The sequence below is a fragment of the Antennarius striatus genome, chromosome 16 (genome assembly GCF_040054535.1).
Source record: "Antennarius striatus isolate MH-2024 chromosome 16, ASM4005453v1, whole genome shotgun sequence".
In the NCBI taxonomy this organism is placed as follows: domain Eukaryota; kingdom Metazoa; phylum Chordata; class Actinopteri; order Lophiiformes; family Antennariidae; genus Antennarius; species Antennarius striatus.
In genome coordinates this window covers 8,363,606-8,379,366 of record NC_090791.1, presented here as the reverse complement: position 1 = coordinate 8,379,366, position 15,761 = coordinate 8,363,606, and the positions used below count along the sequence as shown (strand labels likewise).

Here is a 15,761-nt window from a genome sequence, read left to right as displayed (position 1 = left end):
CCATGACCTGGAAGAATAACAATTCCCTCTATTTGTCATAGGGTCTTCTGAACCATTCTTTGTCGGGCCCTTCACCTAAGACCTTTTTGCCTTGGGTGAGCCTAAAAGGTATACAGGACTCCAGACTATATAGCTTTCAGCTTCCTTAAGATACACAAACCTCTCCACCAAAATAGGGTGATAGTTCCTCGGAGAGGCTAAACACGACCAACAGAGGGTACAGGAAGGAAGATTGAACGGTAGATGGAGAGCCCTGCTTCACATTTGGCTGTAAACCGGTCAGCTAAACATGACCAACTGAAACAATACCTCAGAGTGGTACAGGGGGCACTAGGCATGACAGGTGTGTAACTTTACCTACCTCTGTCCTTACCCCGATGCATCCATCACTCTACAACACAATAAATCTCATCTGGCAACATGATCTTTTTGAGTCCAATCTTGATGCTCTCTGAAAACTGCAACCGTTTTTCCTTCAGGCTACAGAGCTGTGTAAATCCCAACCCTTTGAGTTCTCTTTGCCTGGAAATGCCCCAACTCTCACTATTGAACACAGCAAAGTGTTGTACTATTAATTATGTTTTGATGTCACCAATATTCATCAACATTTATCAATCAAGATTTTCTTTAAGGCATTGAACAGTTTTCAATCCTATTTTACTAGTTTCAACAACTTGTTCAGACCAATAATTTGACACTTTTGACACAGAAGCATGTTTTTCTATGGATATTTCTTCCAACAGAAACAAGAAGCAACTCATTGTGTATGCTGGGCTAGGGTTAAATAGTTATTGCAATTGCCAACTGAAACATAATTAATCAATGCCGCAATCATCTAATGGAATGCTCTCACCTATTTGCTTAGTTAAATCTAGTGGTGACATTGTTTTTATGGCCTGACACTTTTATTTAACAATGCAGTCCCTTCAAAAATAAACAAAGGTATGCCAGAAATGGGTCATGTGGGGACTGTTGTCTACCTTGTGTGACAGACCATCGATGACATGAAGACCTCAAACAAGAGAGATTTATATCTTTTGAGTTCTTATTTTCATTGCATTTCTCAAACACACACACACACACACACACACACACACACACACACACACACACACACACACACACACACACACACACACACACACACACACACACACACACACGTTGTATGCCATGAGTTGAGTTCATTCTCTTTACAGTGTGTTCTTGGAGAGGAACCTGCAAACTCATATGACTGCAGGAATGCACCTGAGCTGCATTCTTGTGTCACAGGTTGATAGTGTGTAGTGTGGCAGAATAAACTAACACACAAACTTGAAATCCACAAGGCTTCATGTTACATCGATCACAAATTCACAAGGGTTCTCTACTTAAAAATTATATGTAAAATACTTTTTTTTTTTTTTTAATTCTTCCCTGTAAGATTAGAAAAATAAATATAAATGTTACAGCAACAACTGTGTGCTTTAAAGAACACAGAAACAATCCCCTCATTTTTAAATTAGGTGATTCTGAAAACCTTGATAGCATGATAGCATATGGTTTATTTTACATAATCTTAAACAGGTTCAGGTTCCCCCAGTGTCTGATGGGTTTCCACCATCTGACACATTGCTGGAGTTTCAGAAGTTAGCATCATTCAGGGAGCATACGTTGATATTGTTGTTTCAATCTCCTCTGCTTTATTTGAGATTTTTTTTTTTGAATAACCAAATATATGAGGTAGTCTTGTCAAAGTTTCCATGAATACATCCTCAAAATCAACAGACTTGTTGACTTCCACCAACTTCCTTCCACGCTGATGATATAAATATTGGTGACTGTTCAAAGTTCCTAACTCTTACAGAGAAATCTAACCTTGTTTATTTTTTCTTCTTCTTGAAGAGAAAAAATTTACAAGTTTCTGAAAAAAGTGATCAAAATTCTTCTTATAATAGCGTAATGTGAAAGTCAAATGAAATAGACCAAGGAAATAAATGACTCAGATAACCAACTAAGAGTCACAATACAGATAAACAGATAGTTGTTAGCCCAATACACACAGCGTTGTTTAAATGAGGTTTAAATGAAGTCTAATTGATAAAAGGCTCTTATGGAAGCAGAAACTGGGTGTGTCTTTTGAAAAATTACATGACAACATTGTAGAAATGTTTTAACACCACAAAGGAGGAAAGATAGACACTGTTGATCTCCAAGTTATGTGTGAATGGCTAGGAATCTAACAATTTCCTCCTATTGGTATTATGTTAAGTTCATCCTGTACAAACTGGTCTGTTCATTTCCGTAATATTTAACCCATGGTAAAGGTGTGAGTCATTTTCAAGATGGTGATGGTTTGTTTGTCAAAGATAATTAGCGACATGCTAAACCTTCCAACATTTCAGCATTAAAGAAAACAAAAAAATCTTTTCTAGGCACGTTTGTGATGATTGATTGTGAATGATTTTTTCCAAGCAGGTTAACGTAATTTAAGATTTTTGTCATCTTTCTAATTTTCATTTTTTGTTAGCATTAGCACTTCAATATAGTAGTAGTGAGCAACGCTGGTTAAATTAGCTGGAAATAAAAAGCATCCAACTATTTCACCGCTTCAAGAAATGATTTAATCTTATAACTTCCTGTAGCTACTCTCAGTGGCAAGAGGCAAATACTAAAATACTGTATAAATAAAGATCCATGTGGATTGAGGGAGGTCCAATAGTCCTAGACAGCTCTGAGCATCTGAATCATCAGGGAAGAGCCTGAACATCAAATAAAAAGAACACTGAGTATAATAAGGCATTCAAGTAAAGTCAAGTGCCTTCGTGTTTGTTGGGAATTGTCCTGACATTAAATTGGTCAGCAGGGACAGGACACAAGCTGGGGGCCTGAAGGAGAAGGCCAGTGATTAGACCATCACCACTGACCTGCCAACTGGACTGTGTTGGGTGACCAGGGGTCAGATCACTGCATCAAATTTGGATTCCCCTATGACCTTTTTCCAGCAAATCCACTGTAATATTGTTACACAGCATCACTGATGTGTTCAACCTGATCAAACAAGGTGCAAAAAAAATATTAAATGTAAAAATCTCTAAACAATCTGAACTTGACTACAGAAGTTCCTTTCTATGAGATAAAATGTCACATTTCCAGCACCTGGAAATAAAACCAAACAACTCTTTAAATTAAGTTGTTTCTGTTCTGTTATTGCTTTTGTTGTGGAGATCCCATCAGCAATACATTTGGAAGAATGTTTGATATTTAGAAAATACACTTAATTACTTACTCCATACTCAAGCATGGAACTTTAAAACAGCTATAGAATACTTAACATGAAATATCAAAACATTTCCTGTCTTTGTGCTAAAGTTTGCTCAAAGCTTATTGATGGATGATTTTCGAAAGCCTGAACAGAACAGAAGTGTCTGTTATCATAATCACCAGTAAAAGTACCGGTGGATTAAGACAAACTTCTCAAGGCTGATAGGATGCACCAATTTTCTTCTTTGTAAACTTTTATTAAGATGTTTCAAACAAACATTCTAGGAATAAATGACAGATAGCCTCTTACAGGACTTATAGGATATAAATATACAAGCAATCTCTTCAATAGCAATCTCTATTTGCATTGGTAGGTAACATGAGGTGGTGAATGGTTTTCGATGGTCAAACTGTTAACTATCCAGTTGCAATGATTGATTCAATGTGAGGCATTTCAATAATTTTTTTTTTTTTTGCACTTTCCTATCTTGTGCATTTAATGTAAATCGGAACATCCAATCCAGTTTCCTTCATGTTAACATCATTAAATTTTAATTGGCTCAACAGATAACGGGGACATTCTTTTCACTCACTGAGTGGACAAGTTCAACCACATTTTTCTCCTGTCACCCTTCAGAGGAGCACAGTGTACTGCTGTTGGTTGAATCCTTCACCTAAACATAGCTTATATGTAAACTGAGGCTTGTTGGAAAATGACTTAGATAACTTAAATCAGTAGGAATTAGAATTAGCATAGAGTCCGTCTGCTAAGGTGGATCCCTATGCATCTTTTATCTTTACAGACAATTTCTGCATTTGTACACCTTCAAAACCTTATGGGTTTTTTATGCTAAAACAAGTAGCAAAGTAAAACAGTTCCCAGAAGTGAATGGGGATGTGCTTGACTTAACATGTCAGTGCTTTTAAAGTGAGCATATGATAAATTCAGCTCTGACAACTTCTTGCCAATAATATGATAGTTGATTTTGCTAATATAGTGAATTGACCATAGAAATAAGCTACGTCCTACACAGAAGTGATAGTAAAAGGATGTTGCTTCATGTTTCTATAGGTGTATTTCTGCCATCATGTTCGTCATTTACAGCACTGCCTCTTCTCAACATGTAGAATTCTGTTGCAGCGTGGGCACGTATGGTACACATCCTTGAACCTCTTCATGAAGAATGGGATCAGGCAGCAGCACAGGACTAACCTGCAAACACACACACACACACACACACACACACACACACACACAAACACACACACACACACGCACACACACACACACACACACACACACACACACGCACACACACACATACACATTCAATAAAACAAATACATCTGAATTGGATGTTTTCTCTCTGTCTCACACTCTCTCTCCACAACTACCAATAACATCTAACCTCACGTAACTCAGTGAACTATCATAAAGTGTGTGTGTGTGTGTGTGTGTGTGTGTGTGTGTGTGTGTGTGTGTATTATATAATTATATATAAAGAATGTCATGCATGAAACCCCTGTCACATACGCTCCTCATATGAGATGTGTCCAACATTGATGATCTTCTTCCATGCACACAATAAAAATTTTGGATGTGAAGCTTTTTCCAGAAGGTCAAACTATAACAAGGGTTATAGCCCATTCTCACCCACAACAGATGAAGAGTAGGCACATCAGCCATGCATAAGTCCCTGCTTTGTAGGTGACGTTGGTCATGACCTGCTGTTGGCAGGAAGTGCAAGTTGTCATGCCGGGTTCGGATCCCAGCGATCCGTCGTAGCTCACAAATTTCTTTTTATCTCCATCAATCCCAGAGGCGATGCTTCCTCCTCCATTGGTGTACACTGATTGAAGTACAAAGATGAAGGGGAGAGTTTGGTGAAGGAAAATAATGAAGATGCTCTGAGTGGAAGAAGGGAAATAGGATTGGGGTTGACTTATGATTCAAAACAGTGTAGGAGCAGATGTGAATTTACCTGGGCTGGAACTAGGAGAGGAGTCAGGAGGGCTGAATGGGCTGTGGAGGTGGTAAATAACCTGTTGGCCTGTACCATCCGTAGAGGAAGGAGAAAGAAAAAGACAACACAGAGGAGGTGAGAGAGGATCTCTTGTTGACGACGATGTGCACTGGTATGGTGTTTACCTGGTTCCGCAATGGAGAGGGCCGTCTTTTTGTCATCATCTCCCATTGTGCTGCAGAGCAAGCACAGAAGTGTTATAACTGGAGCTCCTTTTTTTTGGGAGCAATGACAAAACTAGTAACACCTCACGAAACACACCCCAAATGTTAATACTGGAACAACTCCTCCACCCCCTCTGAGAGATCAACTCTGCTGATTTCTAAGATGAGATGAAGACCCAGCCTGCCTGAGGGAGCTTAAAACAGGAACATGCTTGCCAACACTGACTGACACATAGGAACAGATGACACATGATTGATGACACTGTATTGTGTGGTTGTTTCTAGTCCTGGCAGGACACGCCTGGGCTGTGCTCTAAGGTGTGACTGCTGACGTGCATCAATCGGGTTTTTTTTTTAAAAATTCTTTGTTTGCACGGACAAGAGTTGAGTCAAACATGAACATCAGTAAATTAATTGATTTATTTTTAGGTGATCACTTTTACATTTTTTGTGACAGCCTGCATGCTGAGTCACCCTCACTATACTGTCTTCACTTATGCTGCCACTCATCAAAAGCTAGACCCTTTTTGCTTCTATGACCATATAGTTACTTATAGTCCTGCTTTACCTCTACGTGTATCAAACCAATAAATGGAACAAAAATGTATCAATGCCATCAACATATTTAATGCAGCAGCATCAAAAACCACAGATAGGCTGTTTTCCCACACAACTGATGGGACCTAAAGGTGAGGATGAATTTACTTTAAGGTAAAATTTAATCGATTGTCTGTGATTTCAATACAGAAGAAGTCATTAATGTTATAACTGTGGAGTTACGTACTTAAATCTTCTCTCGAACTACTGTTTGGTTGAATTACATTGTTAGAAATGTTATGTGAGACCTATCTGAACACTTTTCTTCGTAAATTTATACTTTCTTCTACTTGTGTCAGTAGAGTGCGCAACAAACTCTCTTTACCATTTCTTTACTAGCATTCTAATTAGACCTTGAAAGCCTACATATTCGTGTAATAGGGAAATGTACTTCCTTCTGTGACATTTGAATGAAGCTTAAATTTTCCACTGGATGACTAAAGCATTGTCTGGATTTGAAAAATTCACATTCAGTAAAGAAAAAAGATTCAGTCTACCAGCACATCAATATTATAAACTGACAAAACAGGTGTATTTGAGTGCTGTTCTGCTAGACTCACTGTTTTCTGTCTTGTTTATGAGTCATATTGACAAACAGAAGTCATGTGATCACTTTTAAAATTTAAGTCTATTGTTTCCTTATTCTCATAGTGCGCACACACAAACAAACTCGAACAGCATGGCTAAGCATCCTTTTTTACTGAGGCACCATTAACCTCCCCCCCAACCACCACCAAAACCACCATCACTCACACACACACAGGCCTTGCATACACCCATAAGACTATGCAGGAATGCGACGGAGCTGCATATTTTTCTCTGTGTCACAGAAGGTGTGTCGCTACAGACGAAACTGCATCACAAGTCTAAAATCCATCAACTAAGTTCTGATCGGACGCATCATTTTGTATGAATTCAAACAATTCACATTTAAGAGTAACTGTACCAACAATTAACTAGTAAAAAATTCGTGGTATGGATGCAAATTTAATATTTTCCTGTTTCTCCTAAGATTTCCTGTTTCCTGTGTCCAGCTTCATCCCTCGCCGAATCCAGACATACTTTTTTTTTCAATGTGTAAACATTAATTGCACAATAAAGCCATTAATTTAAGAAAGCACACAAATTGAGAAAATTTGTTCAGACTCTGCAGAGGTAAAGAAGTCCTTTCTTTTGTCCGGGTCATTTTCAGTTTTAAATCACATCATATAATTATCAAAACCTACTTTCACAACTTGTGTTCATCTCATTAATTCACCCATTTTTTAAATGTCTTGTGTCTTACCTTCAACCTGTGCTGTAGTCAGCAGGCAGAGAGGCGTACAAACTGCTGATGAAAGTCCAGTCCAGATGTTGTCTGACGACCTGCTTCACCTGCTCATCATGCAGCCTTTGCTTAGACCCACCCACAGGCCCGCCCACAATGCCAAAGATGTGACACTTCAGTGAGTGTAAATCTCAAAAGCTGAATTGTTCTTTTGCTTTGTTTACGAGAAAGTATTTCGCTGTTGGGTAGGAATAACCAGTTTCCTCTTCTTATTTTTTCCAGGCAATCTTTTTGACATAACATACGAGATGATCATGCTTGTTGTGGAGTGTGGCCAGAAGGCTATCATAACAGTTTAAGTGACACATATTTATACATATGAACAACCAAAAAAAAGAATTAAACAGAATTCTCTAATTTGATATGATCAAGCAAGATGCAATAATTCATTCATTCATTCATTTTCTACCGCTTCATCCGCCGTAGCGGGTCACGGGGAGCTGGAGCCTAACTCAGCAGACATAGGGCGTGAGGCGGGAGACACCCCGGGCACGACGCCATTGCACCGCGGAGCCACAAAAAGATGGACAACCATGCACACACACACACTCACTCCTACGGGCATTTGGGACCAGCCAATCAACCTGAAGCGCATGCTTTTGGAGGTGGGAGGAAGCCGGAGAACCCAGAGAGAACCCACGCAGACACGGGGAGAACATGCAAACGCTGCACAGAGTGGGACTCGAACCTGCCGTGTTGTGAGGCGACAGCGCTACCCACTGCGCCACCGTGCTGCCCAGATGCAATAATATGACATATAAATAATGTGAACATGAGCGTAGACATGACGCATGTGAGAGGCCCAGGATAAATCACAGTCTGATTTTAGTGTACGAACCTTCGCTGTTTCTTATTGAGTTCAAAAAGGAGCCAGATCTGTTTAACTCTAAAAAAAAACATTTCACATCTGAATTTTAGACCTAAATGCTTCCTTGAAGAGATTTATAGAGAATAGTTTTACAAAAATAACCTGAGTTATATCATGTTGGGTTGTTTTTCATTTCCTTTTATTGTACTAAGAAGTACTATCAGATGGGTGCAGGAGGCTTGACACATATAGTGAACAGATATCAATGCTGTCAACTGTCTCATCATAACAGCTGCTGAAACTTGAGTTATAACAAAATTTTCAAGACTATCGTGATGTACCAAAATTAAAATGTCCCACTTTTTTTAAATAAACTTTTATGAAGACAACAGGAAGTGGTAAATGGTTTTTAAGGATGATGATATCTTTGCAGTACAAGTCAGATTCAATGTTAGGTGCTTTTGGGGATTTTTTTTCCTTCTTTCTGAATCTGGAGCATTTGTTTTGCTTGGTACATGCAAACCTGTCTTAGTCATGTTAACATAATTGATTTGCAGCTCAACAGATGTCTGGAAAGGTTCATCTTTCCTTTTAGTCAGCTGTGAACAGGCCAGTTCTACCACATTTCTCTGTCGTTGGTCACAGGGTGACGGAGCTTTAGATGGGGTGGAGTACTTTGCCCTTAAAGAACACTTCATACATAAATTGATGTTTGTATAAAAGAACTTTATTTTACATATGACTCATCTCAGATTTCAACACTTAAAGTCAGCCACATGATAATTCAGTTATATCCTCGTGGGATTTTTAAAAAAAAATCTCCAATTTATGCAAAGTGTCTCTTTGTACACTGGCCCTGAATTTGATCTTTTGTGTAAACAATTGAGTGTTAAAAACGATCACATACATCTACGTACTTAAAAAAAATCTAAACATATAGAACACACTCTCATCAGTCTTTCATTCCTCAACCCATCCCCAACCTGTCTTCACCACCCACCCCAAAACAGCTGTGGTGAAAAAGGTGTAACAGTAGTTGCCAACTGTGCTAAACCGTGGGTGTTGCCTGGTTATAATGTCATCTAGGTGGGGTGGCAGCCTGTGTGCGTTTCGATGGGCCCGATTGACAGCATTCCACGTAAAGACTAATCTGTACAGAGATTTTAAGTCTTTAAAAGGAGGTGTGTATCTGTGTCTGTGTGTGTGTGTCTGTGTGTGTGTGTGCGTGTGTGTGTGTGTGTGTGTGTGTGTGTGTGTGCGTATGCGTGTGTTACTATCTGATTTATATACATCATTATTAGGCCTAATAATGATGTAGTCAACAGGAGACAAATATTTAGAAGAAGTACACTTTACTAATCCCCGTAGGAATATTATTATGTTTTCACTCATGTTTAGTCTGTTAATAATCATGCATATATATGTTTTTGTACAGGCCCCTGAAAGAACCAAGCACCTCACCATAAACAATATCTATATCTATATCTACATATCTACAGTATATCTATCTATCTATCTATCTATCTATCTATCTATCTATCTATCTATCTATCTATCTATCTATCTATCTATCTATCTATCTATCTATCTATCTATCTATCTATCTATCTATCTATCTATCTATCTATCTATCTATCTATCTATCTATCTATCTATCTATCTGTATATATACTGTGTATATATATAAAGAGACAACAACCAGGCACATTCCTTACTAGCAGTTCAGAGGTCATGCCCTGCTCAAGTGACCTCTACTATCACCCTGGTGATCCCCCCGCTGATGTTGTCTCCCTGAAAAAAGAACTCAATACATAGCAGGACACTTACACACAGATATAAACATTTATATGGTCATGCTATGTAGTACAAAGAATAAAGGAATATAAAAGAGTAAATATGAGATAACTTATATACATTATTCTAACAATATATCTATATATCTAAGCATTGATGCAACAAATGCAACAAAAACAATATTTTTGTTGGAGTCAGAAAAGAGAACATCACCCTCTATGTGGACACTGAACAAGGAATCCAAACATTTTAACATTTCATAATATAAATACGTCTTATGATTTATTCTGTAATAAATGGGATCTCTAGGTTCCAGTATCATTGTACAGGGGTTATTGTGAATGTTCTTCCTGTCCTGAAATAATTCTCAATTTCCTCTAGTGAGCGGCCACGTGTCTCTGGGATGCACAAAGCGTTGAACAGCAGACAGAACACACACACTACCATGAACAACAGGTAGGGTACGTACAGGCCAAACCCATCTAACAGGTATGTGTAGACTTCCGTGATCACGAAGGCTGTCAGCCAGCTGACAGTCACGCACACACCTGAAGCTACGCCCCTAGTAACCAGGGGCAGTACCTCTGACATCATCAACCATGTGATCGTGCCCCATCCCATGGAATATCCTAGGAGATAACCCATAACACAACAGTAAAACAAACAGTTCACAGCCGATGACATAAATCATTAAAAAAAAAATTGCTAAGAAATAGTCAGAAATCTGTGCAGTTTAACGAGTCTGTCACTTAGAAATTTAATATTTAACTAATTCCCAGGCAAATGTACAAAGAAATATAACCACTGTTTTTTTATTTATTTAAGCAATGGCCACATTTGAGGCCTGAATTTTCAACATAATGCTTTTAAAACTCACCAAATATAAACACCATGGTGCCGATGAGAGGAATGAAATTTGCAGGGTTTCCTCCATTACTGCTGGTGGTGTACTCCAGACTCACACTGATGTTAGAAGGACCAATGCATGAAGGGCAATCCTTGTTGTGGGAGTTCATGGTCAAAGCCAGAGAGGAGAAGAACATCAGCATGCTCGATATGTACATCAGGGCTTTGCGTCCAGCTTTGTCCATTAAAAGTGTAGATAGGACAACAGAAATGAGCCGAACCAAACCCACAAGAGCAGCACCATACCTGACAGATCAAACAGACAGGTCAGTTTAGGTTCAGTGACCAACCATTGTCGAGATACAGATAAATCATATATTTGAATCACTATCAAATACACAAACAGCAAACTGAGGCATGAGAAATAAAAGCTAAAAGAAAAAAATGGAAAAAGAAGAAATTGATAAATATTCAAAATAATAGATCTAGAAAGAAAGATGCTCAACTCTGCAGCCAGGGGGACATTGCTTTTGGAAAAGATGGTTTCCAGGTAGACGAGGGTGGGAGTGATGCCTGTCATCTGCTGCAGGAAGCGCATCACCACAGAGATCATAATTGGTCGGTAGAATCTAGGTGTACCCAGGTCAGCCAGCTTGAGTTTACCTTGTGTGTTTATGCTGTGCTGCATTGAGAAACACACACAAACTAACTAGTTTATACTAGCTAGTATTTATTTAAAAAAAATCTCTTTTACCTGTATGACAAGGATTTCAACTTGTGTGTCGTAGTGTTTTCCCCTCAGCCAGCGAAGGGCCGTCTCAGCCTTCCTCTCGTGACCCAAAGAGAGGAGCCTCCTGGGAGAGGATGGCATGAACACCAACAGAACCACCATCAGCACAGCTGGCACCTCTCCTGCTATTGCCAGCCACCGCCATGGTACCTTCAGAGCTTAACATCACATGTGATAAAGAGTTTACAACAGCAACAACGTGAGAAAAAATAAGATCATCATCATAGCATTTTTAAAAGCGAAAAGTTTCATTCTTTTTAGCTCAGTGAAAGACACTCCCCATCTTAGCTCCTGCGAAGAACTTGAGTTGAGTGTAAATGAAAAAATGTACATGTTGTTTGTGTTTATGCAGCGGTGTCAAAAGCCCCTACCCAAAGAATAGAGGACCAGTGTCCCAAGCACAGTAGTGATCTGAGGGCTGGAGCCCAGAGCCCCTCTCACTTTTTTATGGGAGATCTCTGAGATGTAAACCTAAACACAATAAATACAAAAACAACACAATGACATGAATGAATGCAGCATGAAAAAAAAACAAAACACAAAAACTTTGGTATTTTACAGGTGATAAAATCAAACTAACACTATTTACACCTTTGTTGCAGTCAGGCTTGTTAAAAATATCAAACTGTTAGAGCGTTCATGTGGGACAGAAATATAACTTAACCCAACTGTATGTTACGTTAAACACTGTTACCATAGTAACCTACAGGAATGGATGCGCTGGTCATTCCCCCCGCAATTCCTGTGAGGAAACGGCCGGCAAAGAGCATCGATAAGTTCATCGCCCCTCCAAGCAACATGTACCTAAGAAACAAATACACATCCGGAACCTCTTTCAACAAACAGACATAATCACATTCATTCAAAAGTATTACTGAAGTAAATATGCTTAGTATTAAAAAAAAGTTAAATGTGTGACATGGTAGTACTTTTGTTTTAGTGAAAGTCACATGATGGTATAGCTTAACAGATTCAAATGTATTACCTTATCTATAGTTTCCAATATTGCTATTGCTTATCTACTTTATTATAGACATAAGCTATTGCTTATGTTTATAATATCATCAAAGACATTCTGAGAGTTATCTGCACGTATGGGGTGTGGTGGCACAACAACTATTGTCAACCGTTTTGGACAAATAAAAGCATTGTTGGTCTGACAAACCATACAGGTTATTACCAAATATCAGAATCCGTTATGGTCTAGGGGTGTGTTCGTGCTCATTGCAGGAGTAAGTTGCACATGAAGGCACCGTTCATGTTGAAAGGTACACACGGGTTTAAGAACATGTGATGCCATCCAGGCATTTGTTTTTGACGAAATTCCTGCTTATGCATGAGAGACAAGCCACACTCTTTCTACAGCATGGTTTTGGAATCAAAGAATCCACCTGGACTTGCAACACCTGGATATGTAACACTGATGTTTTTCTCACTGGAAATGTGTGGTGCATTATAAATCATAAATCACAACAATGGTGACTCCAGCCAACTGTAGTAGTGTATGTATATATAAATGTATTGTGTTACCTCTAATACCAAAAATAACTGAAACTCTAAATTGCCCTTATGTACAGTACTTAACTTAATGCATTCAGCTAAGTTTTTGCCACATCCTGGTGGCAATATGTCATCAGTGACACCCACCCTATAGTCAGCGGCAATGCTGACACCATGATGCTCGTTCTCCGTCCAATCTTGTCGTTGAGTACCATGGCCCCCAGCCCTCCAGCAACTGCTCCCAGTGTATAGATTGATCCAAACCAGCCAGCCTGCCCCACATCCATCTTTAGATGGGGGTCAGCATCTGGGCTCTGGAGCTTTGGCAGCACGGGGGATGCGAAGACCAGGGAATAACCAAAGCTGAAGCTCCCCAGAATGGCGGAGAAGACAGCCAGATACAGTTTGGAGTTGTTTATCTGGGTTATGAAGAAGTGAACGTGAGAAACCAACGAAATGCATCACAGAAAGAAGTACTTGTACCAATATGAAATTTACATGAACTTTGTTGGATTATTCAGTTCTGTTTTGCTGCACTGAAAGGTTTTGTTTCAGCCAAACTATATACCATAATCTACAGTATATGCTGTATATTTTAATTGTCTGTATGCAACTTCTGATTTTTTTGCCCATGAAGGTCCAAACTTGTATTATTTTTTTGAAGAATACTACTACTTTTATAATCTTGTTGATACCATTGGCGGGGAATAAACTAATTGCTGCCTGAGAATAATGAGTTGTTTATCTTTATTTAAGTCAATGTTTTAATTTAGCACCTGGTCTTTTGTTCATTCTTGTTTGTTAAAGTACACGTACTTCACATCTTGTCTTTTACAATAACTTTGAGTCAGTCTTCTACAACTTTCACTAAATCTAATTTAACCAGGTATTCTTTGAGTGTGCCTTGAATTAATTGTAAAATCGATTGGATGATGTGACGGGGGTTCAGTAATTCATCAGTCAAGGTTGCTTGAATAAACAAAACATCCTGATAATATCTGCTGTCTGAATGTCCTCTGTCTAAGAGATGGTTCTATTCTCATCAAGTGCTCCAAATCTATGTTAAACATTGAAAAGTAGACATAATTTTAAAAAAAAGAACAGACATCAATTAAACAGAGTAAAAGAGCTATTGATCAGACTCTAAGATAAATAAAGAACTCACCTTGAATTCTGGTGACATCTGAGTTTTTCTCAGCAATGGAGTTGCTTCACCATTTTCTGCAGCAGTAATCATGATGAGCAGTGTCTGGGAGTCTGACTTAGGATGTCTGTTGCAGGAAGATGTTAAGCTATGAACAGTACTCTCAAAAACACACCATAACAGGAAAAAACAGTCGAGCTTCAAAGAAATGTTGAACAAAAGAGATCCTTCTTTGCGAAAGCAAAACAAGTAAATATTAATCTTCTCAAAAAGCATGAAACATACCTTGTCTAAGTGATTATCTCGATCCTCTTGTGTACAGTCTGTCTCTGTGTATTGTCCAGGAAGACTGACATAGAATGGAAAAAAAAAAGTTATCCTTGAGACAAAGCACACTAAAAATGAAACTGAAAACAAAAGTAAAAATTGTTGGGGTGACTTCCTCAGAATATTCCATGCAGCCCACTGCAGTGTTTTGTTTCTGACATTCTTTAAATTGAGCTGTCTCTCTCACTCCTAATTTTTAATGTCGTCAATTTATCTTCGTGATAAATAGTGCTTTGTTTGCAATATTGTAGAAAAAAAGCTTTTGCAGTTCCATTTTTCTCCCCTGTCCTGTGTATCCTGGATTCGCTCCACCTTACCTAAGCTCTATCCAGACCTCACCCCGCTGACAGATTGTCATCGGCTCATTCTACTTTTCAGGTTTCTTTGACTTTTTTTGTGTTTTTGCTTGTTTCCTGGATTTTGCCTGTTTGTCTATGTCTTGCTTGATCTTCTGACAACCTGTTATAAGATTTTTAACTATGAATGAGGACTTCTCCCCTGGTGTTCTGCATGTGGGTCCTAAACACACCCTGTGACAGAGCATATCTCATTTGTCAGAATTACAACACATTGGACAGTTTTTTCAATGAAGTCACATCAAACTTGAAATGCAGGGCAGAAGTAAGGGATCAGCAGGATAATTACAGGGTTGGGTCATTCAACCACAGAACATTCAAAAACAGGAAGAGAATTGTTCAGTGTCTGCTGCTGATACGAGTTTTGCTTCTTCTTTGTCATGACAATGTGCACATATATGGAAGAAAAAAACCCTTGTCATTATTAAGGTCACAATTTCAGTGTTATTACGTATGGCTGACATTGTAACCAGATGCTTTCATGTCAGTCATCCATTTTCTCTAGCAGCCTGTCCTTTGCAGGAGGGGTTGAAGATTGTTCCTGCTGACATTGGGTGCAAGTCAGGGCACAACCTGGACATATCGTAACTTCATCACACACTCACATGCAAGCCTGCAGAACCATCAACTGACCTATTTCTTGGGAGGTGGGGGGATGGGGAAGTGTAGTTGGAACCTGGAGTACCCTGAGGAAATCCCCACAGATAACAGGGAGAACATACAAACATAGAAAAGTCCCAGTGCATTTGAACCTATGACCTTGTTGCTATCAGGCAGCACTGCTACCCACTACATTATCTTTAATGGCTGTCATTTGAAATCTAGGAAAAGTTCAGTTTCA

General features: G+C 38.9%; 2 protein-coding genes across 3 annotated transcripts; both read right to left on the bottom strand.

The window, feature by feature from the left end:
- Positions 1-3,792: 3,792 nt before the first annotated feature.
- On the bottom strand, positions 3,793-7,418 carry litafd (LITAF domain containing). Of its 2 annotated transcripts, none has more exons than XM_068337070.1 (5): positions 7,314-7,418; positions 5,393-5,442; positions 5,226-5,294; positions 4,898-5,093; positions 3,793-4,456 (listed from the first exon to the last, which is right to left on the bottom strand). In XM_068337070.1, the coding sequence occupies exons 2-5, from the start codon at positions 5,436-5,438 to the stop codon at positions 4,339-4,341; spliced, it is 429 nt and encodes a 142-aa protein (XP_068193171.1). In that variant the 5' UTR covers positions 5,439-5,442; positions 7,314-7,418; the 3' UTR covers positions 3,793-4,338. The 2 variants fall into 2 exon arrangements, with proteins under 2 accessions (XP_068193171.1, XP_068193170.1); XM_068337069.1 differs by having other exon boundaries at positions 5,226-5,304; positions 5,394-5,442; positions 7,314-7,386.
- A 1,461-nt stretch (positions 7,419-8,879) lies between these two features.
- Positions 8,880-14,656, bottom strand: LOC137609830 (solute carrier family 2, facilitated glucose transporter member 6-like). The gene is made up of 9 exons (XM_068337150.1): positions 14,523-14,656; positions 14,259-14,364; positions 13,241-13,512; positions 12,301-12,397; positions 11,965-12,064; positions 11,558-11,751; positions 11,310-11,485; positions 10,835-11,109; positions 8,880-10,586 (listed from the first exon to the last, which is right to left on the bottom strand). The coding sequence occupies exons 2-9, from the start codon at positions 14,328-14,330 to the stop codon at positions 10,276-10,278; spliced, it is 1,497 nt and encodes a 498-aa protein (XP_068193251.1). The 5' UTR covers positions 14,331-14,364; positions 14,523-14,656; the 3' UTR covers positions 8,880-10,275.
- Between the last annotated feature and the right edge of the window lie 1,105 nt (positions 14,657-15,761).

What these genes read in the sequence shown, in the direction of transcription:
- LOC137609830 (XM_068337150.1), bottom strand. Translation starts at nt 14,330, where the DNA reads ATGATTACTGCTGCAGAAAATGGTGAAGCAACTCCATTGCTGAGAAAA. An exon ending in AGATGTCACCAGAATTCAAG is followed by an intron (nt 13,513 to 14,258) that starts GTGAGTTCTTTA and finishes TTCATAACCCAG; the next exon opens with ATAAACAACTCCAAACTGTA. An exon ending in TTGAAATCCTTGTCATACAG is followed by an intron (nt 11,486 to 11,557) that starts GTAAAAGAGATT and finishes TTCTCAATGCAG; the next exon opens with CACAGCATAAACACACAAGG.
- litafd (XM_068337069.1), bottom strand. Translation starts at nt 5,438, where the DNA reads ATGGGAGATGATGACAAAAAGACGGCCCTCTCCATTGCGGAACCA. An exon ending in CCCTCTCCATTGCGGAACCA is followed by an intron (nt 5,305 to 5,393) that starts GGTAAACACCAT and finishes CCTTCCTCTACG; the next exon opens with GATGGTACAGGCCAACAGGT. An exon ending in CTACTCTTCATCTGTTGTGG is followed by an intron (nt 4,457 to 4,897) that starts GTGAGAATGGGC and finishes GTGTGTTTGCAG; the next exon opens with GTTAGTCCTGTGCTGCTGCC.